The 16,535-nt window shown below is 45.2% G+C and overlaps 1 protein-coding gene across 1 annotated transcript in view; it reads right to left on the minus strand.

Moving 5' to 3' along the window:
• Window positions 1-3,556, minus strand: part of LOC146197495 (uncharacterized) — a 35,621-nt gene extending 32,065 nt beyond the window's left edge. Inside the window, exon 1 of the mRNA XM_084597190.1 lies at window positions 3,483-3,556. Coding sequence (XP_084453316.1) covers window positions 3,483-3,556 — 74 coding nt within the window. The remainder of the gene's footprint in view (window positions 1-3,482) is intronic.
• Window positions 3,557-16,535: the final 12,979 nt, after the last annotated feature.

Consider the following 16,535-nt stretch of genomic DNA (forward strand, 5'->3'; position numbering starts at 1 on the left):
GATTAGCTCTCTTTAAGCGTTATTCCTGCTCCTGCAGAGCTTGCATAGCGTCAGTATTCGTGCCGTTAACTGTGCTTGGCTGGGTTAAGTGAACACCATTTCTAACCTAACTGATATCGCGCAATTCACAGACAGACCCTCGTCATATACACGCCTCCTTGTCTCCACAAGATACACCGGTTAAACAGCCCGTCTGTAGAAGTACGCGTCTACAAAACCTCGCCATCATTTGAGGCCAAAAATGCAAACAGTTAAACTTAACACACACAAAAAAAGACTATTTCCTAAAGACGCAGTATATGGCAGATCAGTACTACTACGTCGCTATCCAAGACGTCTCTCGAAAGCCAAAAGAGTGGAAGAAGCCTCATTTCCAGGCCGGCATTTCGGAAAGGGCAAAGCGGCTCAAAATAATCTGGACGAGATGATGAACTATACTTCCCCTATCGGTTTTGCTAAAGTTTTGTCTTCCCTCATTTCAGTTGTACACAACTCCGGTTCATGAGAGCGAGGAAACGCTCTTTTGCTCCATGCTGCCTGATCACCGCAGTTCAGTTCCCTTCTGTTATTGATCTATTTAGAACGGAACGACCCTGCGTCACTTTGCCTCATGCACTATATATATATATATATATATATACATATTCCAGAATTAGGTAATATAGGCCAAAGACGCGGCATCTGTAGTAGAATAAGGCTAATTATTACCTGTATCACTGCCACGGAAGAATAAATCGAGCAGTTTGGTTTTTCCTGACCAAATTCATCTAGTGTTGAAGACAATCTACAAAAACTCTGAAACATGACTACTGTCAAGCGTAACATTGCAACTGGTATTAAACTCTGTTCGATTACTCTGCGGCTTCAGCCTTCGTTGATTCCTTGTTCCGCGAGCCCGCGAGTTTCGCGCCAGCAGCTTCATTATGCTGGGATTAAACAATGTGGCAAGAATTTTGTTTACCAAGACAGCTACTTCAGCAAGCTAGCGAAAGTTCTCAGCCAGCTAGCGAAAGTTCTTCAACCACATAAGTTATGATCTGCGATTCAGCCTTTAAGGCAACATCTTTCTGCCCCTGCTTTGTCGTTCATATATGTTCTGTTTCACATCTACGGTATATTCGGACCCGAACATAGTTGGTGACCGACGTTGATCAAGAAATTATTGCTTTCAACGTCTACACGGAGGCGAAGTAGGCCAAAACTTAGAACCATCCACTGGGCACTTAATTCGGGCCCACACAACTTAATGACGCAGTAACTCACTCATTTGTCGCCGGCATATTCTTCCTGCGTCCAAGCCTCTGGCGCACATGAAATCGCGGACGTCGTTCATGTGAATCAACACACAGATATGTGGGCGGCTCCGAGCCCCGGTCGCATACGTCGCCGCGGTGACGAAAAGCCCGTAAATAAATAAAAACAAATGTATTAATCAAAAAGCTGCACCATCAGAGAAGATGAGAAGGACGCAAAGCGACGACCAGTACAGAGAGCTGTGCTCTCAGCAGGGCTGTGCATCACCGAAATTAAATTGAGCCCATGCGTGTATCCTTCGGGTGTACGTGTAAAACGAATCTCCATGATTGCAGTTGACCAACAGGTTTATAGTCCTCTTGCGTGTTGCGCGCGCATACGCCAACGTCGCGGCGCGCGAGGGGAAAAAAATGCAGCAGTGTGCGTGCTCGCGCGTTATTTCACACCGTTGTTTGTCAAAATATTCGCCCGCTCACACGTCTCGTACGCGAGTTATTGCAGCGTGTTTCATGTTCGACGGGTACAAGAACCCTGTTGCCGCGGAGTAGGCAAATAAGCTGGTGACTGCGTGCGTGTACGCGTGTGCGTGTGCACTTGTCTTCCTACTGTACTGCGTCCTGCTTTAAGAGAGTTCTTTGGTCGCTAAAAATAAAATGGAACGTGGAAAAAAAATATACTGTGTTCCACCTGGTTAGACGGATGACACCGTGCGAAAGCACCGTTTGAATTGCCCGCGCCAGGACACGTGGACTGTGACGTCACGATCTGGCGGGGCAATCAGTCAGGACCGACATGGTTGACAAGATCGTTGCTTAGCTGTGGCGTCCGTATGAACGCTTTCGCAATAATAGGGACATACATTGGCATCGGTGTTCGGTATTAGATTAACCTTTGGCGATGCAGTTACATTGAAGTCGAATATCAACTCTCCTGATGAAAGTTTGCTTATTTCACACCTTTATATTAACTGTTTTAACCATTTCGATTTTGAATGTACATTGGCCTTTCCAACTCCCTGCAATAAGCTAAATGACGTCACACCGTCAGATCAGGTATTAGGCGGCATACTGTCACCATTAGAGGCATTTTCAATAATTTAGACATAACAGATAATTACTTTATTTTTGCGTTCAACTCACAGTCACAAACGCACTTGATTTAATATGCCGGCAGGTACTGAACAACGATATATTTTTTGACATCTGAAGATACACAGTGCTGATCGTCCTCGAAGACAGCGATTTACAAAAGACATTTTTTGCAGTTCTGTAAGTCGAAATATTGCTTTCCCTTCCAACTGCTAATTGATAACCAAGTAGGCTAACCAATGTCCGCTAACCAAGTAAAATGAGTGAACGAGATAACATCTGCGTTGTCCTCAACTTTCTTGAATGTTCATGGCTAGCTCCGCACCCCCCCCCCCCCCCCCGCACACACGCACACACGTATACACACATAAACCACCCCGTGCGTCTGATTTAATTGACGAGGAGCCCTCGCGCATTTCCTGTAGTGACTGCAACATCCTTTCCTGCGCTTTCGCTGGTGTCATATCTTCCTTGTCCCACTAGATAAGACGGTGAGCGAATGACAGCAGTTCTTGCATCTTTCCTCTAGCGGTTTAGTCGATATCCATGCAAGATGAAGTATATGGCACTCACTAACATCGTGCCCATAGCGGTCAGCTCGTGTGATTCGTAGTGTGCGCTTTCCACTTATCTCTTGTGTTGTCGAAGTCCAGGATCTGGAGACTTGTCAAGGCTCTCTTTGGGGCTTCACTTTGTGGCAGGCCGTCGGCTTAATAATTTAGTGCATGGGGTGGTTTTCGGGTTGGTCGTCACTGCATGCTAATGCGGCAAAGTGCACTTCGCTGCAGCATACACAATGGTCGGCAGAGGACAGCAATGTTCATTGTCAGAGTAGAGATGATTATAGGCCTTGGAATAATGAGATGGTTAGAAGAGTGGGAGCAACGAAAGTGACTGAGCCCGAAGGAATGCGCGCGCAATGGGAATTGCTAACTAAAAGAAGCTTAAACGTATACAACAGCCGCCTCTCTTATTGGCCAAGCAAATATTTCGCTTGACAGATACATCTTTCAGCGCAAATATTATTTCAAGAAACATTATCGTGCTATCATTTTGCTACCTTTTTTATTGGGATTTCGAAAAACAGACGTGCCTTTGGTATTGGCGGCTGAAGTTTTCGCCACTATAGTATTTACGCACTCTGTTGGCTCCTCGAGGAAGTCGTCGGCGCGTGCCAAGGTCCGGTTTGCACGTTGCCCTGACGCTGCAGGCATGAACTTCACACAGAAAAATATGAAATAAGAAACGGTAACCTGTCTTACCCCAAAAATAGTGACAGCCGTGTTCATGTTAAGAAGCGCAGCATGCGGATATTTTCCATCAATGAATTCATGAAATTGCTTCTGTATATGCAATCGCGGCAACCGCCTAGTTTCGAAATCTGCGGATAATGTAACTAACCTGACGAAGTGGCTTACGTTTCTAAAATATATTTCGCATCATGCATTTCTAAGGACCAGACGCTGACGCGTACACAATATTTTCTTACCCAGACTAAGATGAAACATGCCGACGAAGGTTAAAAATCAACCACGGCCTTGCGCTTACCATCCAATTCTAATCACAACTCAGAAATATCCTTCACGGATGCCCAAGAGCAGTCCCTGTATCAGCTTTTCTCTCAAACGGTAAGTCGCTGCGCATACGCAAGCAGAAACGGCATTCTTGGAGTAAGGCATCTGAGCACGTTAAACCAAAATATCTGATTGCCCTGTATCGTGTAGCGCACCGACCTCTGATGCATAGAGCGTCCATGGTGGCTGAAGTGCAGTGCTGTCAGTTTTCCATTTAGTCATCCTCTAGTTAATCGCAAATGAAAAAAAAGAAAAAAAATGTCTAGGAACGCTGGCATCGGCTGCATGTCAGTCCGGTTGACTATGCGCCTTGGGGACCAAAGACGAGCAGGTGAGCTCCTTTGCGTGTCTCAGCGCACTGCGCATGCGCCGCGAAGGCCAAGGAAGAAAGAGCAGACGGTCTTGGTTTGTTCAGGGAGCGGGCAGACGGGACCACGAAGCAAAACTTCTACATTGATCAGGAATGACGCACCGTTATGCCCTGCAGCTGTGTGCCTGGGTGTCCGTCGCGCATGCTAGCAAAAATAAGAGCGCCAAGCGTCCCTTAGCGCAAGCGACTTGTCTTCGCCCGTTTTACACATCGCGCAGCCACAGCGTTCACGAGGTATCGCTGCGCACGACCTTCTCGCCATTTTTCATGCGCAACATACGTATACGGTATAACGTACTTTCATCGAAGTGGCATCTTTTAACGGGCTTGCGTCGCTGATAGGAACGACCGCACAACGTGTGACGCATGCCAAAGGAGAATTGCGACTCTACTGCGCGCTAAGCATATCGGTAAGAGAAAGCAGTCCAGGCTAAAGACTGCATGAGAAGGGAATTAAACACGCCAATTTCCCTACTATATAACGGTGACCAATGGCCGCGCGTACTTTGTGGGCACCCGAGAAACAAAAAGGCCAAACCTAGTATAACGGCCGAAAACATTATAGTTTATCTACAGTTGATCTTGGTAGGTGTAATTGACGTTGTTGTCTTCTCGCCATCACCCGCCAGAAGCTCGCTCGTGAAGGGGACTGTAATGAATATAGACCTGTTTACATGGACCCGACTTCGGGGGTCGCGTTCAGGAGTGGCCTCGACCCGACCAGCTTTATGTGAAGCCGACCCGACGAACGTAGAGGGGCTTTAGACGAACGGCGATTACGGCGACGCCTCGCGTTGAAGCGGAGAACTAACAGACAGCACCCGATTCCGATTTCTTCTCCCGCGCATCTTTTTTCTCCTGTCCCACTGCGCCCCGACTCAACTCGACCGCGTTTACATGCTTCCTGCGGTGGGGTCGAGTTGAGTCAACCTACCCCCTGCACTAGAGTTAACTCGACCCCTCGACGTTTCGAGCCGACCCGACAGTGTTTAAATATGAACCCTGTAACCGGTTTTCGACCAAATAACTCAACTCAACCCGCTCCTGTCAGGCCCATGTAAACGCCGCTTGTGTTGCACAAACTGCCAGGAGTGACATAGATATGAAGTCCCGCTTTAATCACGCCATACGAAAGTGACCGTGTGACCTAAAGGCAGCCTGTCCAACCAGGCGCCCTGGATGGCAGGGTTATGTTCTCACCCTACCACAACACCCGAGTAGTAAGCACCTGCCGATTCGACAGCGTAGCGAGTGGCGAGCCGGTTACACCTCATAGCTTTTTCCACCTCGTACACACACCACGTTACACCTCATAGGTTTTCCGTGACCCTTTTTCAAAGCATTTCACCCTTAGTAGGGCCGAGCACCAGGCCGGCACAAATCTTGTACCCATTGAAAAATCGGTTGGCACCCGGCTTCACCAGGGCTTGAACCTAGTACCGCCCTAATGCGAGGAAGATGCTCTACCATAAGGCCACCGCTTTATTCTTTAATTTGTATTCGGATTCCCCTTTCCCAAGCATTTCACCCAAAAAGAGCGGAGCACCAGGCCGGGGATGTCTTGCAACTATAGAAAAAACGATGGATATACACGGTTTCACCAAGGTCGATCCCGGTACCTCCCGAATTCGAGGAGGAAGCACTACGAGATTCTTTCGCACTATAATACCAAATATGCAACTGCACTCGGCCAACTAGGCCACGGCTCTCAATACGCACGACTATACTGAAGTGCAGACCTGCACAGATAGCACTATCACGGCTCCTGCACGCATGTTCTAATTCATGCATTCAGCCGCTAGGAGAGAAACAATACCGGCCGTGCAGCGCTAGTATGTAGCTGTTGGGACATATGGCCTTGTCCCTGATTTTAATTCAAAGAAGAAATTGTTGCCATTTATGCTCGCCGTCACCATCTATGCCAACGATGGTGCAGAAGATAAAGCAAAAAGGCAATACAAATATTCTAGACACTCGCGCAGACTATGTTGCCTTCCGTCCTGGAGCGGAAAAATTGTAATTACTGTTTTAACGGGATAGCGTTAAAGGCCCCGTTGTCCAGAAAATTCGGCGTTGGCCTTGTCGACGTTGTGAGCGGGCATAGTTCTGCTGGGCGGCAGCTGGCAACTGGCATGGCCTGGGATTGATTGGTCGTATTGTTGTGTGATCTCACGCCGCGTTAATTGGCCGATTACAGGTAACCGATTACTGAAAAATATAATTGAATTTTAGAGAACGATAAAGCGTACAGAAATTATTCAGGGGATTATAGAATTCTAAATATATTCACTGCAAGTAAACGTCTTCTGCAGATCAACTTTCTGACAAGCCCACTTGAGTGTAGCGCAGTGGCTATGGCACACGACAACTGAGCCCGAGGATGCGGGATCGAATTCTGGCCTCGGCGGCCGTTTTCCGATGGGGACAAAAAACAAGGCGCCCATGTGCTGTGTGCTCTAAGTGCACGCTATAGAACCCCAGGTGGTCTAAATTTCTGAAGTCTTCCATAGCCTCTCTCATAGCCTGATACACTTCGGAACGTTAAACCCACAAACCAAGCCAAACCAAACCAACTTTCTGACAATCGTCACTGTGCAAAGATAGGCTATACTTTTGAGCCCGAACTTTGGGCTCGAGCCACTTCACATAACTTTTCTGATTACTTTTTCTTCTTTCCTCATTCCTTTCCGGTTAGCGAGCAAAACACTGTTTTGACAAGCTGTCTCTCTTTCTGCGAGTTCTATTTTCTCCTTCGCCATCTACTATGACAGAAAATGAGTGATTGCTAGCGCCTCTCCAAACGCGGCATCACCCTCACTGTTCTCTGTGTCACGTCTTCCTCACACACGTCTTGCTTTCAAGTCTCCTGTGTAACTTTACAAAAACTGCGCGAAGCCGGCTCAAAGGCCCCAAGAGCCACAAAGCTCCCAGTTTCACCATACAAACCAAGCCAGCCAACCATTCCGTCCTTCATTCGAGTTCAATGCAGTGCCACTCAAAAGCTGTGTGCGCAACCAGAGGCGCGTAAGGAAATATTGCGTCCTCTATATCGAGGCGACGCCCCGCGATTGCGAGGGACACTTGTCGGCTATACAGTAGAACACAGACGAGGCTCTCTTTTACGTCTCTGCTTCTTATGACGGTTTTCTACAACGTGATCTGGCGCGCATCGAATGTTTTAATTAGCCTTACCCGGGCCACCATAAAACGGTGCCGCAAGCTCAGAAGGCTTTTCGGCGTCGCTCTCTTGCACAACGGCGCTCTTCTGTGTTAGCTCTTACTGGTAAATGCGCGCCTAGCGCTGGCACGGGTCCAATCTGAAAAGGGAACACGACCGGCCACTGTGGCACAACGAGGCATCGTGAACCAGTACTCCAGATACTCCGCTTCGCTTCGGTGGTTTATTTCTGTCTGGTCACAGAGTGAATAGGCGTCGAAAACGCAGTGGGCACTGTTTCAGTCTGGCCGACGCGACGCTCTGGAGTTCCCACGCGTCATCGTTATTGCCTAAGCAGAAGCTCGGTTCGTTCTCTCGATGGCGTAGTGTGTTCTTTTCTGTAGTTCGTCGTACGTAACTACAGGAATTTTTTTTTTTCTCAAAAATTTGCTTTTGGGAAAACTACAGCTTCACCTTAATTGTGGGGCACGTCGTCTCTCTGAGGTGTCACCAGTCAGAGCCTATATGAGTAATTTATATCGACAGGCAGGAGACCAGGCAAAACCCCCTGCTCGTGGTGGATCATGGCCTGACAATTGTCGAAAACACGGTTGTCGTGAGCCGAGCCATGCTACCTGGTAATTGGGTACTGAAATGATAAGGTTTGGCTTATAGCGTTTAACGTTCCAAAGCGGCTCAGTCTATGAGGGACAACGTAGTGTAGGGCTGCGGGTATACTTTCGACCATACGAGGCTCTTTAACGTGCACTGACATTGCACAATACACGGGCACCTTGCTTTCCTCCTCCATCGAAACGCGGCAGCCGAAGCCGGGATTTCATCCCATGCTCTTGGGTTCACCAGCAGAGCGCCCTAAAGGGCCATTCACACTTGCGGGTTCCGAAGGACGTGAAGAATTTCAAAGATGCCTTCTTCTAGCAGCTTGTGTTATACCGTTTGCCCAATATCGAGGGGCTCGCTTAACCATTATCTCTCTCACGAAATATTATTTGTAGATAGTTGGTTTTCAGTTCTAGGAATTTATGATTTCTCAAGGACATACCTCAACACTCAACACAGAAGTATTATTTCCATCAGAGGAAACCATGATGTCCTTCTGTGCCTCTTATGAGAATGCGGGTGCAATAGATGCAGCCGATCACGCCAGGAAAGTTCGTAATGCAACGAAATTCTTCCATTACAGCCAGGGTTTCGGAGGGGCTCGAGAGCGACAACGCCCTGTATATCGCGTACGATATGCGCACGATAATTCGCGATACTGGATCATGCTGACCCGATCACTGTTGACAACCTGGCTAGGAAAAAGCATTCTGAAAAGCAACGACATAATATAGCAAAGTTAACGTATTTTAACGACAAGTACCGCCTTCTATCTTGTGGTCATAAAGTCTAAGGAACAGCGTTTGTCATTCGCGACACTCTGGTGAACACTCTCACGATTCGTATACAGACAACATAAATACCCAAGCAAGTAGCAGGGGGGACAGCGGCCGATGTAGCTCAGTTGGAAGAGCACCGGACGCGATATTGGGAGGTCGTGGGTTCGGATCCCACCACCGGCACGTTGTTTTTTCTTCTACTTTGTGTTTAATTATCTTTCCCCTAAACAGATTACATTACTAATTTCTGTGATTATCTAAGCAAACATTAAACAAAAAAAAAAAACATAAAAGTACCATCCCCAACGCTTTCCTTGGCCTCGCCGTTGTTGGCTTCTTTCCTTCTTTCATTCCGACAGATGTTTTTGATGCAAACTTTATGAAAGCATTACGAGGGCACTTCAACTCTTCCGGCACATATCACTTACCTATTAAGGAATTTTTAACTTTCTGCAGATTGACTGGATAAAGCTATCATTACTCAACAAACTTCACAAACGTGACTTTATAATTTACCCTATTCCAAATAGTTACCAAGGCGATTCGTGGCCTCAATATATTGGACCTCGTCTTTATAACAGCCCCTGAAAGAGTCAGTAATATTAATTTATCAGATGGATTTAGTGACTATAACTTGCCCTACGGTGAGCTTAACATTCCGGTTTCCTTTTCTGGCGTAGCGCTATTGCAATAGAGCTGATTACAATGCTTTTTATGCGGAACTCCAAGAAATATCTGACAAAATACTGACCGCTGGTGTCTTTGACGGGCCTGTCAATGATAACTGAGTTTTATTTAAAGAATAGCTTTCATACTTGTTGCTAAAACATGCTCTCGTAATCCCTATAAGTGATGACACATCTAACCGCTGGTTCGCAAACACCAATCAGCGAAGCAGAAGTAAAAGAAAAATCGTCTGTACAAAAATACAAAGCGCGTGAATTCTCCGAGTGCTTGGAATAAGTACAAAAATTACCTGAAAGCATATTGCTCTGTTTTCTTTGTCGCTATGCATAAATACTTTCCACAAGACCTTCTTGCACTCCTAAAGAACAATTCGAGAAAATTCTGGATATAGTAGGGCGGTGTAGCATGAATAACGACATTTTGATACATGACATTAGCAACATTCCTTATTGTGATGCCGACTGTCCTAAAGCATTGAATTATTTCTTTACATCAATATGCACTAGAGGAGACAGCTCTATTGTTTCCTACGTACCTGAGTTACCTTTATATGGGTCCGATTGATATCACTTTAGATGATACAGTCCATTTGATCACTATCCTTAGCTATCTTCTTCAAGCGGCGTTGATGAAATCAATTCCAAAAATACTAAAATACTAGTTCCATGTTCAGTACTATCTTACTTCATTTCTTTCGGCAATCATTATCAATATGCATGCTCAAAATTTCAAAAGTAGTACCTGCTCACAAAAGGGCTAATAAACATTCCCTTGAAAACTGCCACCCCATTTCACTAACATGCATATGCTGCAAACTGCTTCAGCCTATTATCGCGTTTCATATTTATGGTCACAGGAAAGTAATAGTTTTTTGTTTGTTTTTTTTTTTCAATCATAAGGGTTTAGGAAAGGTTTTTCCTAAGAGTTACAGCTTTTCGAATAGGTGTGTTCAATCTGAACGGGCCGCAAAGCACGCTGGGTATTTCGACTTCCAGGTAGATAGGTGAGACGCGCGTCTGCTGTGTTGTGCTTGAAACACGGCAGCAACAAGCTTGAATTCGACTCTCGATGTGTTTTTTTTAAGCGCGAATGAAGTCTTAAAAACGGTAATAATGCTCTGTGCATATATTATGACCATTTTAACGTTTATTATTTAAAGAACAAGGACCAAAAAATGTTGCAAATGCAACCATTTCAGCCTCTGTTCGTGCTAAGTTTAGCAGGCATCATTCATTATAGGCTAAAGTTCAGTTGTTGTTATTGTTTTCATGAAAAAAGGCAAAAAGCAGAAAGCATGCAAACCTCAAGAATACTTTCTGCACTTCTTTTGCAGCCTAAGCTTTCTCGTGTTATATGCTGCACTGCCTCAGATAGTCAGAGCAGCTAGGATTCCTTGCCTTGTCGTGTACTGTCGCTGCCTGCAAGCACGCCCGGTACACCGCGTTTTAGTTGTTGAGCTAAAATTGTGACATGCGATTCTAACAGTGTGTTGTACTCCTCCCGAAGATCTAGACTTATTTACCAGTGGTTCAAAACCCTATAAGGGTGCGCAATCTTCGCTATATTAAGCTACATACTCTTGACAGCTCTATTGATTTTGTTCTCATATGTGCTAGTTTTATTGAAAAATACTGTAGGAGGTAGAATGACTAAGAACTATATCATAATAAACATTATACTGTCAGTCAACGAAAATATTAGGATGATCATGAAAGAAATAACCTTTTTCATGCATTTCAGTTTTGCTTGAGTTGCATTACAAACATACAACAGCATGATGTATGAATTGCATTTTTAGCACTGCTGTATTCATTCTTCATGCATGCATTATACGCCAATATGTATGCAGCCAAGACTACATGGCCAAAAACTTCTACTAATGCGTGTCAAGGGCCTGGACGGGCTGGTGACGTAGCCATTCTAGCAGTGAGAGAGATATATCCACTTGCCGAGGCTGCCGTGCATGCGAGAAAACCCCACTCATAGACAAAATTAACCAAGCATAGTGTGTGGAACATTTTACGCCATTTAATAACAACTGTGAAATTACCATGCTTGATTTCCCAATGCTCATTGCTGCATTACGTCGGCCAATAAAAAAAGGAAGTACTAAAACAAAAGCCTTGTTTTAACAGCATGTCTTGAAACCTTCAGATGCTTCAATATGTGAAACCATTGTTGCTTCCAATCAAAGCTGGGAACAGCCTGTAACTATTTTGCTGTTGTGTTCTTTTTGGCTGAGGTCTGGCTGAACAAAGAAACTAGATTGTGTACATTCAGATGTTTCCAGTAGACATATAGGCTGTTAATGCATACATACTGAAATGTGGGAATGTATAACTTCTGCACTATATGCAATGTGTTCATGGTAGAGGAGTCATGAACAAAAATCCAGGCATAAAGTGAGCTTGTCTTATGGTTCTTCACAATAAAAATATCAAACGAAAGCAAGGTTTCAACGCTTGCAGCGCAGCTTTGCAACGGGTACCAAGAGAAACAGTTAGGCACAAGGACAAAAAACGGAAATAGCCAAAAGTGAAAGTAACCGGTCTTTATTATACAAGCATGAAAGAGTTTCTTGGATGTAAATGGGAAACATTTCTCGTACTCTGAGTAATAACGCCTGTTATTACTTTTCTATAGCGAAACTTTTAAAGAACATTTTTTATAGCATGTGTGATTGATGACCTCCAAGCAGGGTTTCGAGTGAGGAACAGTAATGTGACAAGATGCCTAGTACACCCCACAGACATGAGCTTCAATAGACTTGTGAGAAAAAAAATAGCAAGCTTCAAAAAATACATGGTAGAGCACACATAAATCTTGCTTCAGTGGTTTCATTACACACAGACGGTTGATGAAAGCTGGTTTCAGGATTTACTACAGCCTTGTACTAGTAGCTAGGCCGGCCTTGCAGCATTTTTCACTTCTTGAGATAGTAAATGGCCACCAGCGCCCTGTTTTCCTTCTGAAGGCCACGCAAGAAACCTCTCGAATGAAGATGACACATGAACTTCATGTACGCAGCATCTTGAAAACATTCATTGCACTGTACCTATATTCAACCTTGCATTCATTGAATTTTCGCAAGCACATTTAATTGCACGTAGGCCATTATGAAACTGCTTTACTGCACAGCAATACTTTGGTTTTATACCATTCATCTCAGCTGTCAGCTTTCCTATGTGCCATACAATGAAAGATGAAAAATAGATGGACAATGTCAGTGTTGTCCTGAAGTGAAAATTTTCATGTGACTTAGACTCGTAGAAAAATGCTATTCATCTCTAACCATCTGTAACTGTCTCTTATTTTGCACAGGTCAAGAATAAACACCACTTCACCGTGTAGTAGGTGTGCACAAACAGGAAACTATTTTAACATCTCGCTTGTATCTCTCCACAATTTCCGCGTGCTCATGCTGATTGCTCCACTGGTTAAAGCGTGTTTCTCATCGGAAGTCAAATCAGCGAATAATTGCTTACACAACAATGTACAAATCTTGCAACTGCTCACGTTGACTCTTATTTTTTTGTGTAATCCATTCCTTGTGTAATACCCCTGCGGGGGTCTTTAAGGTATTGAACTGAACTGAAACTGAACTGAACTGGCCTATAGTCAGGCAACGATACCAACCATCGACAGCTGATTGGTAGGCATTGGCCTTAGTTCTAGAATCTTGCATGTAGCAGAAATGTCTGACGAAAACATTGCTCAGTACTTATAACATCATACCACGCTGTATAAACTGAGGCCAACACAAATTGCAAACCTTTTGAAGAAAGATCGCGCACTGCTACCGTCATGTGAAAATCGCTGCAGCACATAGCCGTAGTTACCTTTAGGACTTTCCCACCTTGTCATGACTTTTGTTTTTGTTTTTCTTTAGTATCTCATGCGGTTGCTAGTTTGTTCATTTTTTGTAGATATATGCACGTGTTTTACTCCTTGGCTCCATTTTTCTTGTTTGAAATATTTTGTTCCATATTGTTTTGTTTCTTCTGCTTTGTTGCGTTAGCAATTAATATTTAATATTTTGCTGTACTGGACAGTGTTTGTTGGTACGATTTTCTCGCTTTGTTGGGCACTGTTACATGCATGTTACATGCATGTTACATGCATGTATAAATAATTAATTAATTATTTAATGCCTGCGCCACATAAAATCACCAAGCCACAAGCAGCTGAAGCAGATGCGGCATCTGGAGTCCACGTTTGTTGGGCATGCAGCGGAAGCATTTCAAGCACTTACAGTACCACTTCCTTTGAGAAGAAATACCTCCCCAAGAATTCGGCGTCATTGTATATTTCCATGGAGGTTTTGGGGACCGCTGAGCACTGGCTGCGGTGCACGCGCGTACATGTGGGCGCTCTCCTCAGCGATCTCAACCGCTCAAGCCACAAGTTCACCAAATCCGCAAAACTGTGACAGAGCTTAGTCATTTTCCAATGCGAAGACTGCAATAAAACTAGGTAGGAATTTACCTTTGTAAACTTAAAATTTCGAGTTGATAAATAGGCTTCAAACGACATCTTCGAAGGCCTGTGCAGAGACGCGTCTGGGCATTCGCAGTGGGGCAATGCGGAGAGGCAGGAATGCCTGGAGATGGAGACTAATGCGGAGAAGCAGGAAAGTAGTAACATGAGGAAGGATGGCGGCGGGGAGGGGGGTGGGGGGGAAGGGGGAGATTTGGTGCATAAATTTGTGGATAAACAAATTAGCAACATACAGTGATGTTTGCGAGCTACGAATGGGTCACAATGCGTCGGCAGTATCGGGCAACTTTTCCCGCAATGCAGAGAGAGAGAGAGAGAGAGAGAAAATAGAATAGAAAGGCAGAGAAGTTATCCAGGCGATTTTCTCGCTTTCTCTGATGACTCAATTGTTAGGATGTAAAAAAAAAGCACTGAACATATTTTAATGCCGCAGCGGTATTGCTCACTCCGCTTGGCGCCGTCACTGAACGCGCACATCATGAGGCGATGCGCTGCGCACTGGGTCGAGGAAAAAGTTGGCTTCAGTTCTATCCCATGCATATGGTCTGACTGGCTTGGTGCTGCGCACAGCTAGACACTGTTTTCAAGTTTGCCCTGAACAGAAGCTAAAAGCATGCAATGTTTACAACGCCAGTGTGTTGTGCGTTGCACGTTAACCTCGGATGGCTCCACTACGTATGGCGGCACCCTATCTGTGGCTCTTGCTTAATTATAGATGTTGAGCCCGCATACCGCACATTGGCATTATTAAAACCGTTCGTGAAAAATAAATTTTAAGCGCGCCAAAATGTGAAGTCTTACAGAGAGCACATGTTATTGGCATCGTCAGAGAATTTGTACTGCCTTCACAACTAGTTGAAAAGGCTGCACCATACGTCGCATAGTGCCTTAGTAATCGCTTTGCTGGCCACCAGTACATTTTGATAAAGCGCTACACGTGTCTGTTACTGTTTCACGTGTTTACATATATGTTGTCAGAGGCACCATATAACATAATTAGCTGCATGTTACACACGGGCTAGGGCTTCTGTTTACCAATGTCTTGTTTCTCAGTCAGGCATTTGTGCACTTAGGTGAAGCCAGCTTTACAAATTTGAAGGGGAGACTGTTTCACTTTCAATGATACACCCACGGCGACCCGCCAACGAATTAAGTGGATTCAGTACAGGCAAGCGCACCAGATGCTCCTACTTTGTCAGGTGCAAAGGTGTGTCGTTGAGTACGTTTCGTTCAAGGGTGCAAAATTTCTTACAGTGTTGAACTTAAGTACATGTGTTATTAATGAAATGCGTTAAGGATGTATTAGTCGCTTAATTCGAAATTTAAGTTTGTTTCGTTCTTGAATGCTATTTTTAATCTGGCGAACGCAGTGCTGTGCAGTTCCCACGCTCGCTCATGATTGTCTCTGCAGACGCCAGATTCGTTCTTAGTTTATTCTCGGTGAAAAGGAGGCTGTTTACAAACCGACGTTATCAGTTCACTTGCAGCACACACCGGAACATAAACTGTAGCGGCACTCACCGCAAGGCTTAATCTTGATTCACGTAGCACTTACCCATCGGTCTCTGAAGCGCGCACCCAATCAGACCCGTCGAATAAGGCCGCACGCTTCGAAGACTCTCTCTTACCGCCGTGAGAAAAATGGCTATCGTCTGCACTCACTTTCGCATCGTTCATGCTAAATTCTAGCACACGACTTGTGCCTGTACTGAAAGCGACCGAACGTTGAATTGATGTTTCTAATTCTAAGATTTCTTTAAAGAATTGTGTCGCCCATGGAAATTAGAACACGTTATTGGGCTATAGTTGGAGGATATTTCTGACTAATAAATCACCTCCACGTCCCATGCGTCTTGCATCGCGCTAACTCAGGAGCTAGAATTTGAAAAACTAATATCTTCAGTACGTACGCAAATGTTATTCACTAGCAATAGCAGCACGCGCTCACTGTAGGGATCATACGGCAGCACTATGGGCGAAACTCCTCTCGATGAACCCAGAAACAAATCATGCATCCGTGAATGAACAAATCATGCTGTACGCATGCTGTACGTTATATACGGGACTGTTTCTACCTGTGCCTTATCTGCTTGTTCTGCCACCGTATGCTGCGTATACTCTGGATACAGTTCCTAGTTTGGAGAAGATCGAGACACGCTCAGCCTGCGCGCCGATGCACCCAATAAGTTGGAAGAGGGCCTCGGCGCGGAGAGCAGCTGCAGTTCCTCACACGCTCGCGCTGACGGTCCGGCGAGGCGTCGGACCACACAGACTGCCCGGGCGCAGTGACTCCTCTGTTTGGAGAAGCGCCGACGGGGACCGAAAACCCGACTGGGTGCCAGCGGAGAGAGCTGTTTGCTTTCCTTCCATGTCGCCTGTCCCGACGCGCAGCACGAGACCAAAGAGAGAAGGGATCCAGCGAAGGCTGATCGAGCAAGCTTTGTGCCCGAGGGGTTGCACTTACAAGGATTATGTCATTGCCTGGATGTTCGTCTCTCTCCTTATTCC

The sequence above is a fragment of the Amblyomma maculatum genome, chromosome 3 (genome assembly GCF_055883805.1).
Source record: "Amblyomma maculatum isolate TAMU_Amacu chromosome 3, ASM5588380v1, whole genome shotgun sequence".
Lineage (NCBI taxonomy): Eukaryota > Metazoa > Arthropoda > Arachnida > Ixodida > Ixodidae > Amblyomma > Amblyomma maculatum.